The sequence below is a fragment of the Urtica dioica genome, chromosome 6, assembly GCF_054948205.1.
Source record: "Urtica dioica subsp. dioica isolate 48M chromosome 6, U.dioica_male_clone48M_v1_H2, whole genome shotgun sequence".
NCBI lineage: Eukaryota > Viridiplantae > Streptophyta > Magnoliopsida > Rosales > Urticaceae > Urtica > Urtica dioica.
The window spans coordinates 30,251,648-30,271,630 of NC_142761.1; the positions used below are offsets into that span (position 1 = coordinate 30,251,648).

General features: G+C 40.4%; 1 protein-coding gene across 1 annotated transcript; it reads left to right on the forward strand.

The window, feature by feature from the left end:
• Nucleotides 1-4,792: 4,792 nt before the first annotated feature.
• On the forward strand, nt 4,793-6,473 carry LOC149393621 (uncharacterized). Its single transcript, XM_089618093.1, has one exon. The coding sequence runs from the start codon at nt 4,866-4,868 to the stop codon at nt 6,471-6,473; it is 1,608 nt and encodes a 535-aa protein (XP_089474219.1). The 5' UTR covers nt 4,793-4,865.
• The last annotated feature ends 13,510 nt before the right edge of the window (nt 6,474-19,983 follow it).

The following is a 19,983-nucleotide window of genomic DNA, read 5'->3' on the forward strand; positions in this document are numbered from 1 at the left end:
CTTGACCCCGCCTCGCCTCCACCTCGCCCTTGCCCCGCCTCCACCTCGCCCTTGCCCCGCCACGTCCTCGCCTCGACCGGGTATGTTATTTCCCAACTTTTTTTTTAATTTAATTTGATTTATGTTATTATTTAGTTAGAATTTGGTATTTATTTGAAGTTAGGAAGAATTTGTATTGGATTTTAGTATATTGGATTTGAATTCGTTTTATTTGAGTTTGATATTGATTTGAAGTTGTATTTGAGTTGGAATCGGATTGGATTTGAGTTAGAAATTGAGATTATGTTTTGAATTTTGTATATTAGATTCCATGTCGTCCACTACTACTACTTCTAGCGGTAGTGGTAAAAGAAAAATTAGAAGACAACTAGCGCTTAACTCCGATGAACAAGGAAAACGAAGAAACACTCTTATGGGTCGGGTTAATAAGGCTAAAACACTTAGTAAAAAAATTCCGGTACAATTTGATGATAAAGGGCAACCAATGGGTAAAGAGGGTGATGAGTTGTCGAGTTACTTTGGCGTGTTAGCAAGAGAACACGTTCCACTTTCGATGCGTGATTGGAGATGTAAAGACAACGCCGAAATTAAAGAACGGATTTGGAACGAAATGCAAGAAGGATTTACGATTCCTATCGAACAAAAACACGATTGCCTTATGAGAGTCGGAGAAGCGGCAAGGTTATTTCGTCATGAGATATACAACGATCTACTCAAAGACATAATCAACGAACCAATCGCCTTAAAGAGACCGGCTTGTATTTTGAAATTCTATACAAGTATCACCGAAGAAGATTGGATAGCATTTGTTGAGTATAGACGAACCGAAATGTTCAAACAAACATTGGAACATGGGAAATCCAATATCGGAAAAAGTGTGTACAAATCTCGAACGGGCCGAAATGGATATCGAAAGCTTGATCAAGAAAAGGTTTAGATTCTTTTTTTTCTTTTAGTTATTCCAAATGTTGCAATTATTTTTTAATTTATTATAAAATTACTTCTTACTAGCATGACGAAACGGGAGAATGGCCTACGAAAGAGGAACTTTGGATTGACTCGCGAATGAAAGACGTAGATAACTACAAGGATGAGAAAGACAAATTGATGGGAGAAAAAATCGTAAGTTCTTTACCTTTGTTATAACAATTAACCTTGTAATTTTATTTTCAAATAATTTTATGTGTAGAAAACGTTATCACAACAAGCATCGCAAGGGACATGGATGCCGGAGTCGGGAAAGAGTGTTTTGCAAGAAGCTTTGGGAACGTCGCGAGTTTACGGTCAATCCAAACACACGTCGCGTTTTAAGTACTTTGTTCCTCCAACGCCCAACGAAGAAGTAATGAAGATGCGTCGGGAAATGAGCAAGTTAAAGTCTTTGGTGATGAAGGCCTTCGGTGGAAATGGTAGCATTAATGTCGGAGATGCTAATGTCGAGTCGCCTAGTGTCGAGCGTGTGGAAGAGAATCTCAACGCAAAAGTTGTTGATGATAAAGAGATGAAAAATGTCGGAGATGCTAATGTCGAGTCGCCTAGTGTCAATGAAGCGGTCTCTTTACATATGTTTAATTTTTTTTTTATCTATTTATTAATAAAGATAAATGTTTTGGTATTAAGTTATTGATAATATTCTTGATTCGCTTAGAACACGACGATGTTGATGATCGTCCGAAGATCGATCCTATCATTGTTGATGATCGTCCGAAGATCGATCCTATTGTTGTGGAAAACCCCAATAGTGTTCGTGCTAGTTGCTCATTGAATCCAACCACCCCGGTGACACCGACTTCGGATGAAAGCCTCGAGTGTCTTCTTTTCATAGATGATGTTGTGAAACGAGGCACGATTCATGTTGCAAATGGGCGAGCATACGTAAATGGGAGCGTCGTTCACTCTTTACCTTTGGAGGAAGGAAATGTACGTGTGACCGTTTTGGGGGTTTTGATTAAAAAAGCAAAATTGCCAATTCCCACCGAAGAAGCTCAAACCATTGAAGATGCAATAGGAGGATTTATCTCGTGGCCGAAGAGATTGATCGAAGTGGACACGGGAATAGAGAGTCGCGGTCCGGTTGTCAAACAACTCTCAAAGCTCGGTTTAGAGAGTGAACCTAGCATCGATGATACTAAGAAGATTCCGTACAAGGTGATTAATCCAAAGTTTCGATTGCTCGCTCAACATGCCAATAAAGTAATGTTACCGGAAGGGGATGTGATTATGGTCAATGTTAGTCCAAGTCTCGCGGCTATCCCGATTCCGGTGTCATTTGAAGATGTTTCCGACTTTTTACAATACTTGGAAATTGGCGCGGGGAGCATAACGGTCTATATGGAGTAAGTGTTTTCTTTATATGCGTTTTTAATATAATATTCAATATTTAGTGTTTTGATCAATCAAATACTTGTTTGTCATAGCTATCTACGCTCGAGGCTAGAAAAGGCGAAGAAGAGTCGAGACTATTGTTTTATAAATCCGGGCTTAAGTTCGTACATCGAAAACAACGACGAGGACGCTTATTTGTCAAAACGAGTCAAGGAGGTTGGAAACATAGTACGAAAATGCAAATTTGGTGAACTAGCTTTGATGCCGTACAATAAAGGTGCGCATTGGATGCTCGTTGTCCTCGACCCTTGGAGAGATAGTGCTATGTTCTTCGACCCGTTAAGAAATAAAATTCCAATCGATTTAACTTGATTGATAAAAAGGTAATATTTTGATTTTTTTTAACTATTTTTATTATAAATCATTTTAGAGGTTTTTTCTCTTATGATTTTCGTGTTATAGGGTTTTTGTGGATTTCAAGCTCGAGCACCAAAACGCCAATAATAACGGACAGTCAACGTACATCAAGGCTTGGAACGCTCCGAGACAAACCGGAAACACGGAATGCGGGTATTTTGTTATTTCGTATATGCGCGATATAGTCGTAGGAGGTGTAGGAAAATTAGAAAGTAAGAAAAACTATACAAAAGAGGATTTAGAGAGAGTTAGGGAAGAATGGGTAACTTATGTACAAACATTTATTAATTGTGATGATTAGTTAGTTTTTATATTCAATTTCGGATTGGAGATGTAAATATTTCTTTTGAATGTTTTGAAGATGTATATATTATTTTTTGGATTGAAGGTTATTTTCAGGTGCCATATTTTTTAAACCGGGTTTAGTACGTGTAAAAAATGATTTCAGGTTCAAAATAAAGTCTTCGCCGCGGCGACGTTTTAGTTTCGCCGCGGCGTATAACGTTCGCCGCGGCGAAAAATAAGAGTCGCCGCGGCAAAAAAGATACCGAGAGCACATTATTCATGCATCCAAAACTCGCTGCAGCGATGTTTTAGTTTCGCCGCGGCGATATACACCTCGCCGCGGCGAAACTAAAACGTCGCCGCGGCGGATTTTTAAAAAAAAATTCAGAAAACTTCTACAACGGATAAAAATCCATTGTAGAATACTCTCGCCGCGGCGTGAATCTAGCCGCGGCGAAGTATATTTCTCGCCGAGGCGAGAAATTCTACAACGGATCTTCAATCCGTTGTAGAATCATGTCGCCGCGGCGCGGAACGTACTTCGCCGCGGCACAGAAGTCGCCGCGGCAACGTAATATGTACGCCGCGGCAACGTAATATGTACGCCGCGGCGACATGATTCTACAACGGATTGAAGATCCGTTGTAGAACTTCTCGCCGCGGCGATAAATATACTTCACCGCGGCGAGATGTTTGAAAACATTTAAAAATTACACAATGGATTTAAACCGTTGTAGAAGCTTCTACAACGCTTAAATATCCGTTGTAGAAGCTTAGTTTCTACAACGGATCATTAAGCGTTGTAGAAAGCTGTTGGATTCTACAACGGATTTTTAAGCGTTGTAGAAGCTTCTACAACGCAGGATTCTACAACGCTTAATAAGCGTTGTAGAAACATTCTACAACTGTTTTTAAGCGTTGTAGAATCCTAGTTTTGTAGTAGTGATTATACATTGACAAATTCAATACTACTGTGATTTTCTTTGTAATATCTGCCTCTGCCTATGCCTCCACATATATTTAATCTCTATCTCTTATTCTAAATTCATGTTAAGAAATGAAAACCTGTGAAATATTCAGAAAAAAAAAATAAAAATAAAAAGATATCCAGAAATTTTAAAGAGAGCAGTAAAAAAAAAAAAAAAAAAAAAAAGAGTCATGAATTTTTTTTTTTTTTTTTTTTTAATGTAGCGAAAATACAATATGGGAGCGAAGAATGAAAAAATAAGTACATCTATAATTAGATACAACTAACACTAGTTCATTTTCTCGTTTAATAGGTTACGTAACGTAACTTTTTAACAACTTCCATGCATAAACAAACGAAAAAAAAAATAAAAAATTCTACCTCCAGCATAGTAGGACAACAACAAAACTATCCAAATATACTCCGCTAAAACACCCCAAAATTAGCCTATTTCACACCTCAAATCACACGAACTCAAACCTAAAATCAACTGTCAATAACGTTAAAATAAAATTAAAAACATAAATGCACAACAAATAAAAGGACCGTAAACCGAAATGGTCAAGCTCAGCCCATCCCCATCAGATTCGCTGTCCTTCCTTCTAACACAAAAACCCATCCCCTCCAAATAAAGAAAATTAAATTATAAAAAAAAAAAAAAAAAACATTGACCATAACAATAGCAAGTATCCTCCCTCAAGATCTCCCTCCATCTCTCTCCCTTCTCGCATCAATGCCATTCCCACCCCTTCCTTCGTCGTCTCGGTAGACGGCGACAGGCGGTGGGACCCACATTCTTCAATATTTCTTTCTATTTTCTCTCTCCTTTCTTTCATTGATTGATTCGGATTGAGATTCAGATTCAGATTCGATGTCCATATTGAATCCGTTTCAGCTTCTGGAGCTGAACGTGATATCGGCGCAGGACCTAGCGCCGGTGTCACGAGCCATGCGCACGTACGCGGTGGCGTGGGTCCACCCAGATCGGAAGCTTTCGACACGTGTCGACACACAGGGCCACGCGAACCCGACGTGGAACGACAAGTTCGTGTTCCGCGTCGACGATGACTTCCTCCACTCCGACACCTCGGCGGTCATGATCGAGATCTACGCTCTCCATTGGTTCAAGGACGTTCACGTCGGCACCGTCAGAATCCTCGTCGGAAACCTCATCCCCGGAGCCCGCACCTCCTCCTATGGAAAAGACATCGGCGGAAACCTCGGGATGAGGTTCGTGGCCCTTCAGGTTCGCCGCCAGTCGGGGCGGCCTCAGGGGATCCTCAACATCGGCGTGGCGGTTCTCCACAGTGCGATGCGGAGCATGCCGATCTATTCCCAGCTCAGCACCTCCGCGGTTGGGTATCGCGAGCTCATGGGCGAGGACGACCCAACCCCGCGTAGCGGGGCCGGCGCGCCCGGTGAGAGGCGGCTCCGGCGGAGCAAGAGCGACACGAGCTCCATGATCGGGTCGGAGATTAGGGCAAAGGCGTTCCGGGCCGAGAAGACGAAAGAGGAAGAAGGGTCGGAGCAGCGTCGCCGGAGGAGGAGGAAGGGCCGGTCAAAGGGCAGCTCGGAAGTCAGCATTTCCACCGTCTGGACGGGAAGGAAGCTTCCGGAAGCCGCCAGTGTGTCGGCCGTCAGCAGCTACAAGGCTAAAGTCGTAAATAACGGAGAGGATTATTCAGATATCGGGGCGGTGTACGTCGATCCTGACCCAGAACCTGACCCGCCGGCCAAGAAGGGCAAAAGTGGAAAGTGGAGGAGAGCGGTGAGCTCGCTTCTCAACGGCTATTCCGAGGTCGGAAGCTATAACAATGGGGAGGACAACCCCGCTTATTTCCCGCCGAAAAAAGCAGTTGTCGCGGCGAAACCCTCACCGAGGTTCAATCTAACGGCCACTGCAGCGACTCCGAGAAGGAAGGTTTCGCAGACGCCGGCGAAGTCTCCATACATTAAGTTTGCAGCAGCGCCGTACGAGTATGGCACGCCGAGGAAGACACCGGCGATGGGGCGGGGGACGGTGTATTTGACGGAGTCGGAGCTCGGTCCGTCGGCGTCAGAAGTGGCAGCGGCGATAGCGAAGAAGCCGGCGGTGGCTGTGGAGGAATCGGAGAGCTCGGTTCTCGGGGGATGGAGCGTGGATGAGAGCGTGGAAGGGCTCAGGTCCAAGCTCGACAGGTGGCGAACGGAGCTTCCGCCGGTTTACGACCGCGGGGAACTCTCGAGCTTTCCGTCCACCGAGCCCCGCCACGTGCGCCGCCACACGGACGGCGGCGCCGGAGACAGCGTGGCCGGAGATGGGGCGGCGACGGCTGGCGGGAGCAGCGGACTGTTCTCGTGCTTCAGCAACATATGCGGCGTCGAGTGCTCCATCGTCTGCGGCGGCGGTGGAGGCAGCTCCGTCGCATCCAAGAAAGGCGGAGGGATGAGCGAGAGGATTGTTCGGAGCCCATCCGCCGATAACTTGAATTACAATTAACATGGTTTTTAAGTTTTCATTCTCTCTTTCCCTCAGCTATTTTCTTTTTTCTTCTTTACTATTTTGACAATTTTTATTTATATATTTATTTATCTTTCTTTTGATGCCTTGTGGTTTGTATTTCACAAATATTATTCTATTTGGGCTATCAAATACAGATTACACTTCTTCAAAATCATTGGAGAGGTATTGTAGAACTAGTAGTAATCAATATCTGTATCGTTTATACTTATACGTGTAAATAATCTGGTTTGTATCATTATTATTGTTTTCTTTTTCTTGTACTTCATGCAACTTTTCATATATCGCAGGAAAAGAAGAAAATGAGTATTCAAGTAATAGCCCACAGTAAGTAATTTAGCTAATCCATAAGTTTCAAATGGTTATTTTGTACAATTTTTCCTTAACTTTACGGGGATATATATCTACTCACAATATTATTATTCATATTACATGACCATATAGTAAAAGCGATTTTAGGATGCTGATAGAGAAAATATCGTGCATAATTGATTTCATAAAATATAGAAAAATTGTCTCAATTACTATCATTTGATAAGATTTTTTTCCAATTTCCCACAAAAGTTCAATTTGATCAAAAATACGATTAAGTCACTTGTACAAATACAATTTTATCCTCGTATTTTTTATTCTTAGCATTTTCTCTCCAGTCTCAATTTAATTCCCGCCTTGAATTTCCTCCCTTCTTTATTTCTCTCTCTCTCATTTAAACCATATGTTCTCTCTCTCTCTCCGAAACAAACACCGATTCATTCTCTCTCGATCTTCTCCAAACTTCCTTGCGAAACCCAAAACCCAAAGAACCATCATCTTCTTCTTTTTCTTCTATAACCACCTGAAAACCCAAACCATCGTCTTCATTTCTCTCTCTCTCTCTCTCTCTCTCTCTCTCTCTCTCTCTCTCTCTAAACAACCTTCCGAAACCCATAAAATACAAACCCAAATCCCATCTCGAAATTGATCTAAACAACGTTTAGAAACCCAAACAACCTTCCAAAGCCGTAGCGCGAAGGAGTCTTCAGACAAAATCGAAGGTACCAGAGGAGTCCAAATCCTCACCCAAACGTCACCCCTATCCCGGAAAATAAAAATGACGACTTCACCCAAACCACATAAGAAGAAGTCCGCGAAGAAGCCGGCGTAAAGTGAAGCCAATACTAGCTTCGTCTGATGCCAAAGACGAAGAAAACGTCAGGTCCTCACCCAAAACATTCCGTAAAGGAGCAACAAAGAAAAATGAGGTCAGTATTGAGGGTTTTCTCATTTATTGTTGGATCTCGGTTTAGTTTTGGGTAATTGATTGAATTGTTGATAGATTTGTGGATTATTGATTGAACTGTTGGATCTCGGTTTAGTTTTGGGGGTTTAGTTTTGGGTAATTGATTGAATTTTTTTTATTGATGTTCGGTTTAGGGTTATTTTATGGATTTGTGGATTATTGGTTAGCTATTGTTGTACAATTATGTTTTGGTTAAAATGGTAAACAAATCGGGATAGTTGTGGACGTAGATGTCAATAAATACCATCAATTATTGACATCTATGTCTACAAATAACCAAATTGAAACATGAGAAACATTATAAAAGATGTCTATAATTTCCATCAAATGTTGACATCGAAGTCAACAATTGATACCAAGTGTTGACATCGATGTCAACAGATGATGGAAATTGTTGACATCTGTATGTCAACAATTGATACCAATTGTTGACATATAGCTGTCAACAATTGCCATTAACAGTTGCTAGTGTTTAGACAAAGATGTCAACAATTGATTATCTTTGAAGTTTCCCTGATTTTAGATTCTTATTTGTAATGGTTTTCATTGATGGTAGAGGTTTGTTCCGGAAGGGAACATAGTGGACCACAATTTAACTTTTTTATGGATCACATGACAAATTTGAAGAAGCTGCCGATATGACCGAAGATGAGACGACTCTATTTAACAATTCATGCTTTGGAAAATTTCTAAAACTCCCAAAGGTCAATCGGTACAAAGATTATCAACCACTTGTTGATGAGGGTTAATAATTTTGATGGGCATGAGAGTGATAATGCTCTCTTTATAGAGCTTGGAGGTTAACCTTGGGCTTTTACAATAAAGCATTTTGCGGACATCACAGGTCTTCGTGTAGTCGACAACTACGAAACTCGCAACTACACGGATGTTGTCAAAGGTGGATTATACACGAGCATCTTCAATAATGGGAAACAGGTTAGCAAAATGCTGAGAAGCAGGTAAATTTCTTACTCCTTCATTTTCTCTTCACCATGCTCCTTAGTGTCGCTCCGCATACAAACGTTCCAGATTGCTCCTACGTGAAGTTGATTGAGAACCTAGACCAATTCAACTCACATCGCCCTCGCCAGTGACAAGGTCAAATAAAGAACCTGTATTCTTAGTCTCGATCCGTACCTTAGCTTAGGTAAGAACGCGTATGATTCTTGGGAATTGCCGTAGACGGACTTTAGAGCCTGCTCCCTGGAATGCCGAGCTTTTTTTGTAAGACATATACACCATGTAATTCATTTGCATGTAATTCATTCTCTCTTTCGGTTTGCACATACCCAAGCTTGTATTAATGCACTTATGCTTCACCACCTCTCCTATTAAAGAACTCGTTTCTTGCAGGTGACATCATCGCCTTACAACTGTGATCATTGAAAACCTAAAACATGAAAATTACATAGTTTCAATACATTAATGTCATATGTTGACTTTAGATGTCAACAATGGACATCTATTGTTGACAGTAGATATCAACAAACAGAGAACATATTACCTATATAATTCAATTTCATACATAATTCGAAAAAAGAGAGCTTACCTTCTAATTTGAAATATAAGCGTATTAGCCTTTCTCACAGCTCAAACAGCCCAATTACAACACTCTCCCAGACAAACACCATGCAAGGTGTTTTTTCAGAGTTCTTTGTCTTATGCGTGAAGTTGTTGTTTATGGAGAACAACATCAATTGTTTCTGTAAAGTCTTTTTTTATCAGCGTACAATGCATGACGCTCAATAAATATAGGGGAATGACCATCCAAAATAAGAGTGTCATCCATGTTTGCATCTTTCCTAGTAGATGAACTCAGGATGCAATGTGAATTCAGCGGAGATGGTGGTGGAGCAGGGGAGTTTTGTGGTGGTGGAGGAGTTGAGTTTTGTGGTGTGGAGGACCGTGGTTGAGAAGGGGAATTGCGTGGTGAAGGAATGGATCGTGGTGGAGGACGAGAATTTATTGGTGGAATGGAGTTTCGTGGTGGAGAGGATTGTTGTTGTCATTGTCGTTGTGTCTCATAGTTTGAGAACCTAATTTCATCTAATCGGAAAACACCAAGAATTACCGATTCAGGGGTTGGGACAGAACCACACCCCTCCTCGGGTATAGATGGCATGTCGGCAACTCTTTAAGGCAATTTCCAACAAAACCACTGTGTCGATCCAACCCATGGAGAATCGAGCCCCGATGGATTTTTAGTTACTTCCAATATTAATTATAATTTCTCCGTGTCATCTTCCCGCCTCCTCCTCAAATATAAATAACATCTCAGGCTATCATTGTTGGTTATCTTAATAGGTTTCATTGTAACAGCCATCTCGTATGCAACACCAACTGTATGACTGGATGGTGATTTACCAAAATTTGTGTAAATGATTTGCATACGGCACCATAATTCCAAAAGATCCATTCTCGTGATACCGACCAAGTTGAACCCAAGTTCCGCTGTGCTTGACTAATAAATAAATAGTTGCCATCACTGCGTACAAAAAGGCATACGCAGAGTTATTATTTGTTGACTTTAGACGTCAACAATTTCCATCCATTTATGAGTCAACAATGTTCATAATTTGTTGACTTCAGATATCAACAATCGACGGCAATTGTTGCCTCTAAAGTCAACAAATAATAACTTCGTTCAAAAACCTCTAAACATACCCAAACTAAACAGAACATTTAAACTACACACCCAGATAACTTTTTAAACCACGAAAAATTTTGAAAAGGAAAAAACAACAAAACTTGAGCTTTAGTTTTGGGCGAGGATCTGGCGACAGAACTTGGGCGAGGACCTTGTGTGCGGGCTGAACTTGGACAAGGGTTTCAGAGACGACGATTTCCGAGCTTAGATGAGGGTTTCATGGGGACCTTGGACGGGATTTACAGGAGAGAGAACGAGACTGCGAGAGAGAGAGAGAGAGAGAGAGAGAGAGAGAGAGAGAGAGAGAAGAGAGAGAGAGAGAGAGAGAGAGAGAGAGAGAGAGAGAGAGAGAGAGAGAGAGAGAGAGAGAGAGAAAGAGAAGTAAAAATGTTTCAACTTAAAGAGACAATATTAAATGGTCTTTAAAAAGAGCTGGTATGGGTTGGTTTGAGATTGTCAGAAAAAAAAAAATAGTTAATGGTAAAATTGTATTTGTTCAAGTCGCTTACTATTTTGGACCATATTAGGCTTTTGGTGGAAAATTGGAAAAAAAAAACTGATCAAATGGTGGTAGTTGATGCAATTTCTCGATAATATTATCATTTTAAGGATTTCTTATAGTAAGTCAAGTAAAAAATGGCTTGACGCCTATATATTTAGGAGAAAAATTTTCCCTTAATTTATACTTTAAATATTGGTATACAATAATAATTTTCCCTTAATTTGGAGAAAAATCCCATACCATTTGGGATTTTATATCAAATCATACTCAACCATATTCAACAATAATAACTTTCTCATTTATTCATCTAAGTCATGCTCTAAAATAATCTTGAAGGCATGTTTTGAAAAATTATTTTTCTCATTGAAGCTTATAGTTGTAAGATAAGATTTGTGTTTGATATTTATTTTTATATTTTACCTTCTTTTGTTTATTTGCCTTTCAGAACATAGAAAAATTATGTCCACTAGCAAGTATGTTTCGGGTTATGAAGAAGATGAAGAAGAAGAAGAAGCAGAAGAAGAATTGGTTATTTTTAAAAAATTAGATCTTGAAACAATTATTAAAAAAAAAAATTGTAACCAACATATGTGAATAAAACATAATGAAGTGAGCAAGTTTGAAGGTGATGATAATATATTTTATTTTGTATTTTATGAAGACTGTGTATATTTAAATATTTATTTAAAATAACATCAAAGGGTTATATTTTTCTTATCAATTTGTTATATCATTATTGATGTTTTTTTATAAGGCCCAATTTTTAAATTTCGCTTAAGGCCACGATATATGTTGGGTCGGCCTGGTTTTAAGAAACTAATTTAAACCAAGGGTGATGTCGTTATCTAGTCAAATCAAAGTTCGAGTTTAGCAAAATAGTCCAAGTTTTCAAAGTTTAAAGCAGATTAACGAAAAATATAAAAAATGACTAAAATACCATTTTATGTAACTCATCATCAACAAAACAAATTGCGTACAAACAAAATTTAAGGTTCATCGGATGCTTCCGCGATTTGAGTGATTCTTCGGGAGGGTGACCTGGCGATCTGCGCCGAGGGAACAATGTGCCGTGAGGCTTTCTTGCTGTGATGCTCGCCGCTATTCACCGAGCTAATGGACGAGGTGGCGATGGAGAGTCGCATGAGGTTGTTTAACGTCACGACGACACCTGGATGGAAGGGGATAGACCAATATCATCGTCGATCAACATCATCACAACCATTATTGTTGATCGCCACCAATCGTCGATTACCATCGCCGTCAATTGCCACCGATCATCGATTGCGCCATCGTTTTCGTCGTCAATCTCAACCACCATTCATGTCCATCTTTGTTTTTCTTCCCTTTTTTCATTTTCTTCTTCTTCTTGTTCTTCTTCTTCTTCTTCTGTTTAAGGGGTAAGTGCATGACCCAGACATGCTTTGATTGTAGATGTGTCGTTTAAGTACCTTTAAGATACATTAACCGAGGTCGTTACGATGGTCAGAGTGAGACTTGATCTAAATCCTGAAGTGATCATGGACATGGATCATGTTACCGCACTCTTTGAATCATTCCCTAGAAGGCTACTATCATGCTAATCACAGCTTATGTCTTGAGAGTTTTGGAACATGATTTGAGTAGGAAGTGGTTGACATATACCGAATCCAGACTTCCTGAAAGAAGGTCAATGTTCACTCACCTAAGGGTTGATTCCAGAACCGATAGATTTTCGACACTTCTGAAGTATGTACATTCGGAAGAATCTTTCGATGGGGAAGCAACGATGCTTAGGGTATATATGTATCAAGAAAGGTATAACACAATAATTGACCTTTCTCAATACGGGTTGAACCTGGAGGATCTTTATAACGAACTGACTACATCACTGGACTTTCGTCACGATGAGTAAATATAATTAAAGTATAAAGGAGGGTTCATTCTGGGCTTACATAGTGGAGTATTTGACCAAGATTAGACGAATCAATGGAAAAAGACAAATAAATTTTTCGCCTTTTTCATCGGACTTGTTAAGCTTCTATTACTAGGTCCATAGTCTCCGATTAGGCTCTGATAAAAATGAAGAAGAACTCTAGGGTAATAATAAATATTATTATTGTTGTCAATGGTGCCCACAAGAAGAGTTGTAGTCTTTATTTATGTACATTTGATGTCATATAGTCTTACGAAGACTCTTGCTTGTAATTGCTTATTCATTAATAAAGTTGAAACGTTCATTCATTCTTTCTTTGTTTGAAGCTTTATGATAAAACCTTAGTCTTTTAGTCCATAAACAAACTTAACAACTTACGAAGAGACAAATGTAGATTTGCATGAACAAACTCTTCGTAGTTTGCTTAAAACGATATATTCGCAATCTTAGGGTCAAAGGACTATTGACCTCAGTACGATTGTTAGAAGAATCTATGATGTCTGGTTATGAGGCATTGAGAGTTGGAGACTCTATAGTTCTTCTAGGTATCTTCCGAAGGTACTGAATTGACCAGTGCACTTCTAGAGACAAAATAAGAACAAACCATTTAACCTCTTATGTCTCGAAGTCACTATGTATGAATTGCATCATGCTTACCTTAATCCTGAAATGAGACATGCCATTTCACACCTTAGTATTCTCATTTGAGAAAGTCAAAGTTCGGACTCACTATGTGATTCCGAACAAGGCCTATTGGTGAAGTACTAAGTTGTGAGTATGTCATGAGTAACTTTGTGAAGTTCTCATAAATATGGAATTCATGTACAAGATTGCTGAAATGCAATGTATGTCACCTCATGCTTTGTTCCTTGGAGTGTGAATAAATGAACTGGCCAGTGTCCAAATTGAGTCCTGACTCTTTTGGATGAAACAATGTGACTTGTTAGCTCCTCGTCAATACATTGTTTCCAACTTATTCACAAGCGACAAAGGAGTTGAGGAAATAACAGCTAGAAGGGTAAAATGGTAATTTAGTAAATCCCGACTAGCTGATGACATTCATGAAGGGTAAACATAGATAATATTCAGTGGATCCGCTCATCATAATTAGGTCGAATTCTTGAGTAGAAAATAAATTCATTTGAACCGAGAGATTTTCAGTGTCAGCTCTTTAGTGGAGTCAGTTGGCATTAAGCTAAACTTGGAAAAGGTTTGTGAACTTTTGAGTCCAAGTGTTTAGCTCAAGCTTTGTTCATTTGGGTCCATGAGGTCACTGTCACGAATCACATCGATAGGAATAGTTAAACTGGAAGCTAAGTCAAAACAAGAACGAAAATAGTTAAAAGGGTAATTTTGTCTTTTGAGACATAGGATGAAATGAATGTCAATAAATTTTTTGACAAGTTCATTTGATGACTTAATGTCACTCGGCCATGACTTGATTATTGGGCCTTGTGAATTAATTTCATTTCATAAGAATTTTATTGAAAATTCTTAATGGGCTTTTCTCATGTTGTCATGAACAAATGAAGAAGCTTCTAGAAGCTCCTTCGAGATGAGAGATGGGCGCCCAAAATACCCAAGAGAAAGAGTTTATTTTGTGCATAAATGTATTTAGATACTTGCCAAAAGAAAAAGAGGAAACAAATTTTGCATATGGGATGCATAAGGAATCGGCCACATGAGAGAAAAGGCAAGCCTTGAACAAAATAGGAAACAAATCAAGGCTTCTAGAAGACTTGTTTTGGCCGTGTGTCTCAAGTAGGAATTAGGGAAATTAGCTCATGAATATGTGATATTCTATAGAAGAGGAAACTACCTTATTGAAGGTGAGACCTCTCCTATAAATAGGAGCCTCATTTCCTCACAATTCATTCATCCAAGTTTAAGAGATTTGAGAGACTCTCTCTCTAGAACTTGTGGCCGAAAATCCTCTCTCTCTCTCTAGTTTATTTTCGATTTTTTTTTTCTTGTCTTGGCACCTAGGTCCTCACTCGACCTAGTGTTTAGCTCTGCGACTTCGAGACTCGTTCTTAAGCCGTAGCGTTTAAAAGTGCCCACTCACTGATTCCTTCTTTTCGAGTGATTTAGTGATAGAAACTTTCGTGGTTGCTCGAGGTGCCGAGGAAAGAAAGAGAGACGTGCTGCGAGGGGAGACGAGCGTTGCGAACTTTCCAAAAGCTTCTTCAAAGTTCAAGCTTCAAGAAAGGTTAGTAAACTCTTAGCTCATATTGATTTTTAATTACATGTACTTGCTTCTTCGTCTAGGTTAGTAAAAACTGTTTTTACTTGTAAAGAAATTTTTTAAAATTCTGCCGCTTCCCGAAGCGTTTAATCTTTTTCTTAAACCCTAGATCAATTCCAACAATTATTACAATGTCACATGTGTAAATTGTTTAGCAGTATTTATTTAGAAATTTATCTATTTTCCAAATTAAATATTTATTGTGGAATTAATTATTTATTGTTGGATCAAATAAATAATAAATTGAATTTTAAGTTGGGCCTCCTAGACACTGTAAAATTTGAAATTCATAGGCCCAATAGCACTATGTTGGGCGCCTACATTAGGGTAATAGTTATTCAATATTATCTCCTTAATTAATTTCTAGTTTTGTAGTAACTAACTAAATAAGAGAGAGAATAATAATGGTAGAAATATTCTATCTCCATTAAATAAGGAAATGAGATATTGTCATTTATTCTTTCTCATAATTAATTTTCTAATATCTAGGAGAATAATAATAGTGATGATATTCTCTCCATTAAATAAGGAAACAAGATATTGTCCTCATTATTCTCAAAATATCTAGATTTCTTACATATAGGAGAAAAATAAGAGAAATAAATACCCTAGATTATGATTTGCTGAATGAGAGAAACAGTAGATTTGTAGTCAAGATCCAATGGCTCATATCTAACTACAAAATAGGAAAGAATAAATGAGAATTAAATATCTCTATGATGTTCTTAGAAGATCTTCTTTCTACCACTATAAATAGGGGTCTAAGGGGAAGCAAGATATACACTTTTGCAGAGGCAAAAATTTTGCCCATCACACCCAGTGTGGACGAAATTCTCTCTATTTCCATCTCCCTCGGAATTCCGTGATTCCATTCTCATAAACACGGTACGATCTGAAATCATAAATCAGAGTCGTAGTGAGATTCAGAGTGTGCCCACAGTGTATTCTTCTTTGTCCGAAGATTACATTTCGTAAGACTAAAGTTTCATCAAGACGAAACAAAAGAGATCCTGAGAAATTCAGAGACATCCTAGAGGGTTGATCATAGAAGACGACGCTGGGAGGCTAAGACGAGACGAGAAGAAGATGGGGAGCTCGAGGAGATCCCGATTCAGAAAAATTAAGGAGAAACCTGTAAGTTTTCTAATAACTCGTCTCTTTATATTGGTTGCTTGACACAATGCTCTCATGGTTAAATTAATCAAACAAAACTAGATCTTATTTTAATAACCATTAAATTGATTAGCTTAAAAGAGCATACTTAATTATTTTTCCACACGGTTATTATGATAAGGTATATAATCATCAACCCCTGGTATCAGAGCGATTGTTCGTGTCTGATACCAACCCGATTTTTCACCAACAAGTAGTATCAGAGCTAGATGTTTTGTTTACTTAATCGATTCGTTCTTGTAATTAAAAATAAATATGGTTTGAATGAAATTATATATGGATACGAGTTTCATGCAATTCTATATATGATTATGTGAATTGTGATTCGTGGTTTGATAGTAGAATATTTGATTCTTGCTTTTCTAGATTTTATGTTAAACCTGAAATTCAAAGGGTATAGATTTTATGTAATTTATATTATTATTGTTATAATATGATGAGCGCGAAGTTCTTGATCACAACGATAGACGAGAGACGGACTCATAACGAAGGACTGAAGAGAGCCTCCGTGGCTGCACACAAGGACGGTCAATAATGACCGTCCTTCCCGTTACTCCTAGACAAAGCACGGTATCTCGGCCGTGTTCTTGTGCCAGGCCGCGCCCTCGTGGCGGCGGCAGTCAGGTGCCACAAGACTTCCTTGCCCTAAGGCAAGTGAAGTGGATTCTTTCGGGCCTCAGTCCGGAAACTCTAGTGGGCCCACGGGCTCTTATTTAAAAAAAATTATCGAAAAAATTAAGTTTTAATTGTTTTATTTAATTAATTGTATTGGTTGGGCCCTAATGATTTTTTATTTAAAACATTATAAAATAAATGATTATGATATCGATTTATTTTTCAATGGGACATATGAATGGGCCCTTATTTAATTAACTTATTTTTCGATAAAACTAGAAAAATTAAATAATTTGATATTGATTTATTTTTCTAAGGGACATCTGAATGGGACCAATTTAATCCATGGGCCAATATGATTGGGCTCGTCTTGTTTTTTTTATAGAGTCGAATAGGATACGATCAAACCGAATCAAACCATGCTTGTTATGCTTGTTTATTTATTGCTTTATGCCATGCTTGATATGGCTTAGAACTTGTTTTGTGGGTTATCATGGACTTTCATTCATTTAAAATTGTCTAATATGATTAGGATAGTTAATTAATGAATAAGTTGAACGCATCGGAAAGCTTTGTCACGAAGCCGATAAGAGGCTAAGCTAGGGGGTTAATAAAAGACAATGTCTTCCCTCCCAACTGGAAGTTTTTCCATGATGGAATACCATTAGGATAATCAAGACTATATGTCACAAAATTTCGAATAACTAAAATATATCGATACTTATGTTTATAAGGGTAGCTTAGAAACATTCGAGTTTTTAATACGATTTAGTTAACTCTAATGGATCACCTAGATTAAAGTTAATGCTAGGAAAATTAAAATACTGAGAGTATATTGAGTCGTACGCCTCCAACATTAACACAACACCGTGAGGGTGGTCTTACTCGCCTCGTGACCGGCGGTCTTTTAGACATGGCGGTCCATTCCCTTCGGAAGGTGTAAGCGCATGCCAATACCAAGGTTATGTTTCTGACGATAGGTAGAGAAGTGGATCTCGTGCCTGACCTAGGCTTCCCTAGCACGCATGGGCTAGGCTTTGTCATATGAAATGTTGGGTCGACTCATGTATGAAATGACCGGTGGTTATCTCATATGGCCAAAGATTCCTATAAACTGGTAGTTAATGAGTATAGTTATGAATGTACATGAACTGTGACAGCTCATTAATCTAAGATGGTTCTCATGTTTACTAGGTGCACTCTGTTACGTCACCTTAGTGAAACGGACTGTGGCTATTGGTGAATTACCGTGGAATATAAAAACTGAGTTATTTTATTTCTAGTTTTTTATCCCGTGGTTATGCATTAAGTTTTTATTTCCGAAATATTATTGATAGTTGTTTCTTTTTATTTTCCCTATTATGGCCTTGTTGTCGAAAGACGTTCTCACTGAAGATAACTCTGGAAGTGGAAGTCGAATCTTAACATCGTACTGGTGAGTGAAAGCATACGCTTTGTTGTCGGCCCCTCTCGAGACGACGAGATTTAAAAACAGTTGCCACGAGGCACCTCCCACGGCTCGGCCGGAGTCACCAATCACCCCGATGAAAAGACTCGGCGAAAACTCTCGGCCATTGCCCACAGACGGCCGGCCGCTCAGCAGGCCACTCGGCCGTCCAGCAGGCCGCTCGGCCATCCGGGCAGCAGGCCGCTCGGTCGTCCAGCAGACCACCCGGCCGTCCAGCAGGCCGCTCGGCCGTCCAGCAGCCTACTCGGCCGTTCAGCAGACTGCTCAGCTGTCCAGCAACCCGCTCGGCCGTCCAGCAGGTCGCTCGGCCATCCTGGCAGTAGTCCGCTCGGCCATCCAGCAGGACATTGGCCAACGGCCGACCGGCCCCTTGACTTATCAACCACCAAGGCACTTCCAAGCTCTATAAATATAGGACTTGGCCCCTCACCAAAAGGTAACCACAATTCCCTCGTGCTTGAGTACCCGAAACGCTGCCGAATTCATAACTCGCTTGTTTCACTCAACTCGAGGATCTAAACCCTCTACACTCCACCTCAATCCTCCTAATGTTGAGCGCCGGAGAGGTAAACAGATTCCCCCCCTCTGTTTCCCCTTTGTACTTCATGTGTTCTCTCCTCGTTTCAGGTATACGACGAACGCATCTACAAGCAAGCTAAAGGACGACTCGGGATACCGAGTCCGACATGCTCAAGCCTGAACGCGACCACTCGGTCTGGCCTTGGGTTGAACCGTTCTGGAGCTTCTGAATCGTTATCCAAAAACGAGCGACAATATTTTGGCACTAGAAGGAGGGCTTGGGAACTTTAGCAGCTCGTTCTTCCCTCCAACACATCTTATTCCACACACTCTTTGGGCCTAACATCGAGAGATGAGTAAGGCACCCACGGCCTCTGTTGCAGGTGACCCGAGCGGCCACGGCACCTGTGCCGCTAGTTCAAGATATGCCTTCCGCCGACTCCCTCACGGGGAATTGGGACAACAGTCCCAAGGCGATGAGCCAAGCGCAGGCCGTGACCCCCCTCCTCTCGACGGTGATGGCGAAAACCTCGTCGAGGAGACAAACCAAAGATTTGCCGAAGTGTTAGCAAGACCAGACGTGAATTGGGATCTCAACTCGCGCATCCTAATCCGCGAAGGCGAGGGTGATGATTCACAAGATCATGACTACGTCGGAGATGACGCGGTCAAAACGTCCGAGACGGGTCAATCGTTCACCCGATCACCGACCACTCGTGGCCACGAGGGGTCACGCCCTCACTCAAGAGGGTAGCCCAGGGCGTCCATGTCTAAACGCCAGGATTCAAGCAAATTCCACAAGCGCGCTGCCTCAAGATACCGAGAGGGACGCTCTAGATTCACCGTGCACGTCCGACCTTCTCCAAGAGAAGATGGCGCAGACAGCCGGGATGTTCCTCGAGGGCGACGCTCAGATGCTCTACCCACGCCAAGGGTCGTGGGAAACGCGAATGGGGATCTAAGGGATCGTCTTACATCCCGAAGGGAACCTCGAGGAGAAGACCTGAGGGAGAGGCTCAACAATCTCTGCGGGACCACCGGGGGAGTCACCTTGGGATGCAATCTACCCAACGTTGTCGACCAAGCATCCAACGATAGGCGTGTCGTCACGCCCACAGCCCTGGCCGTC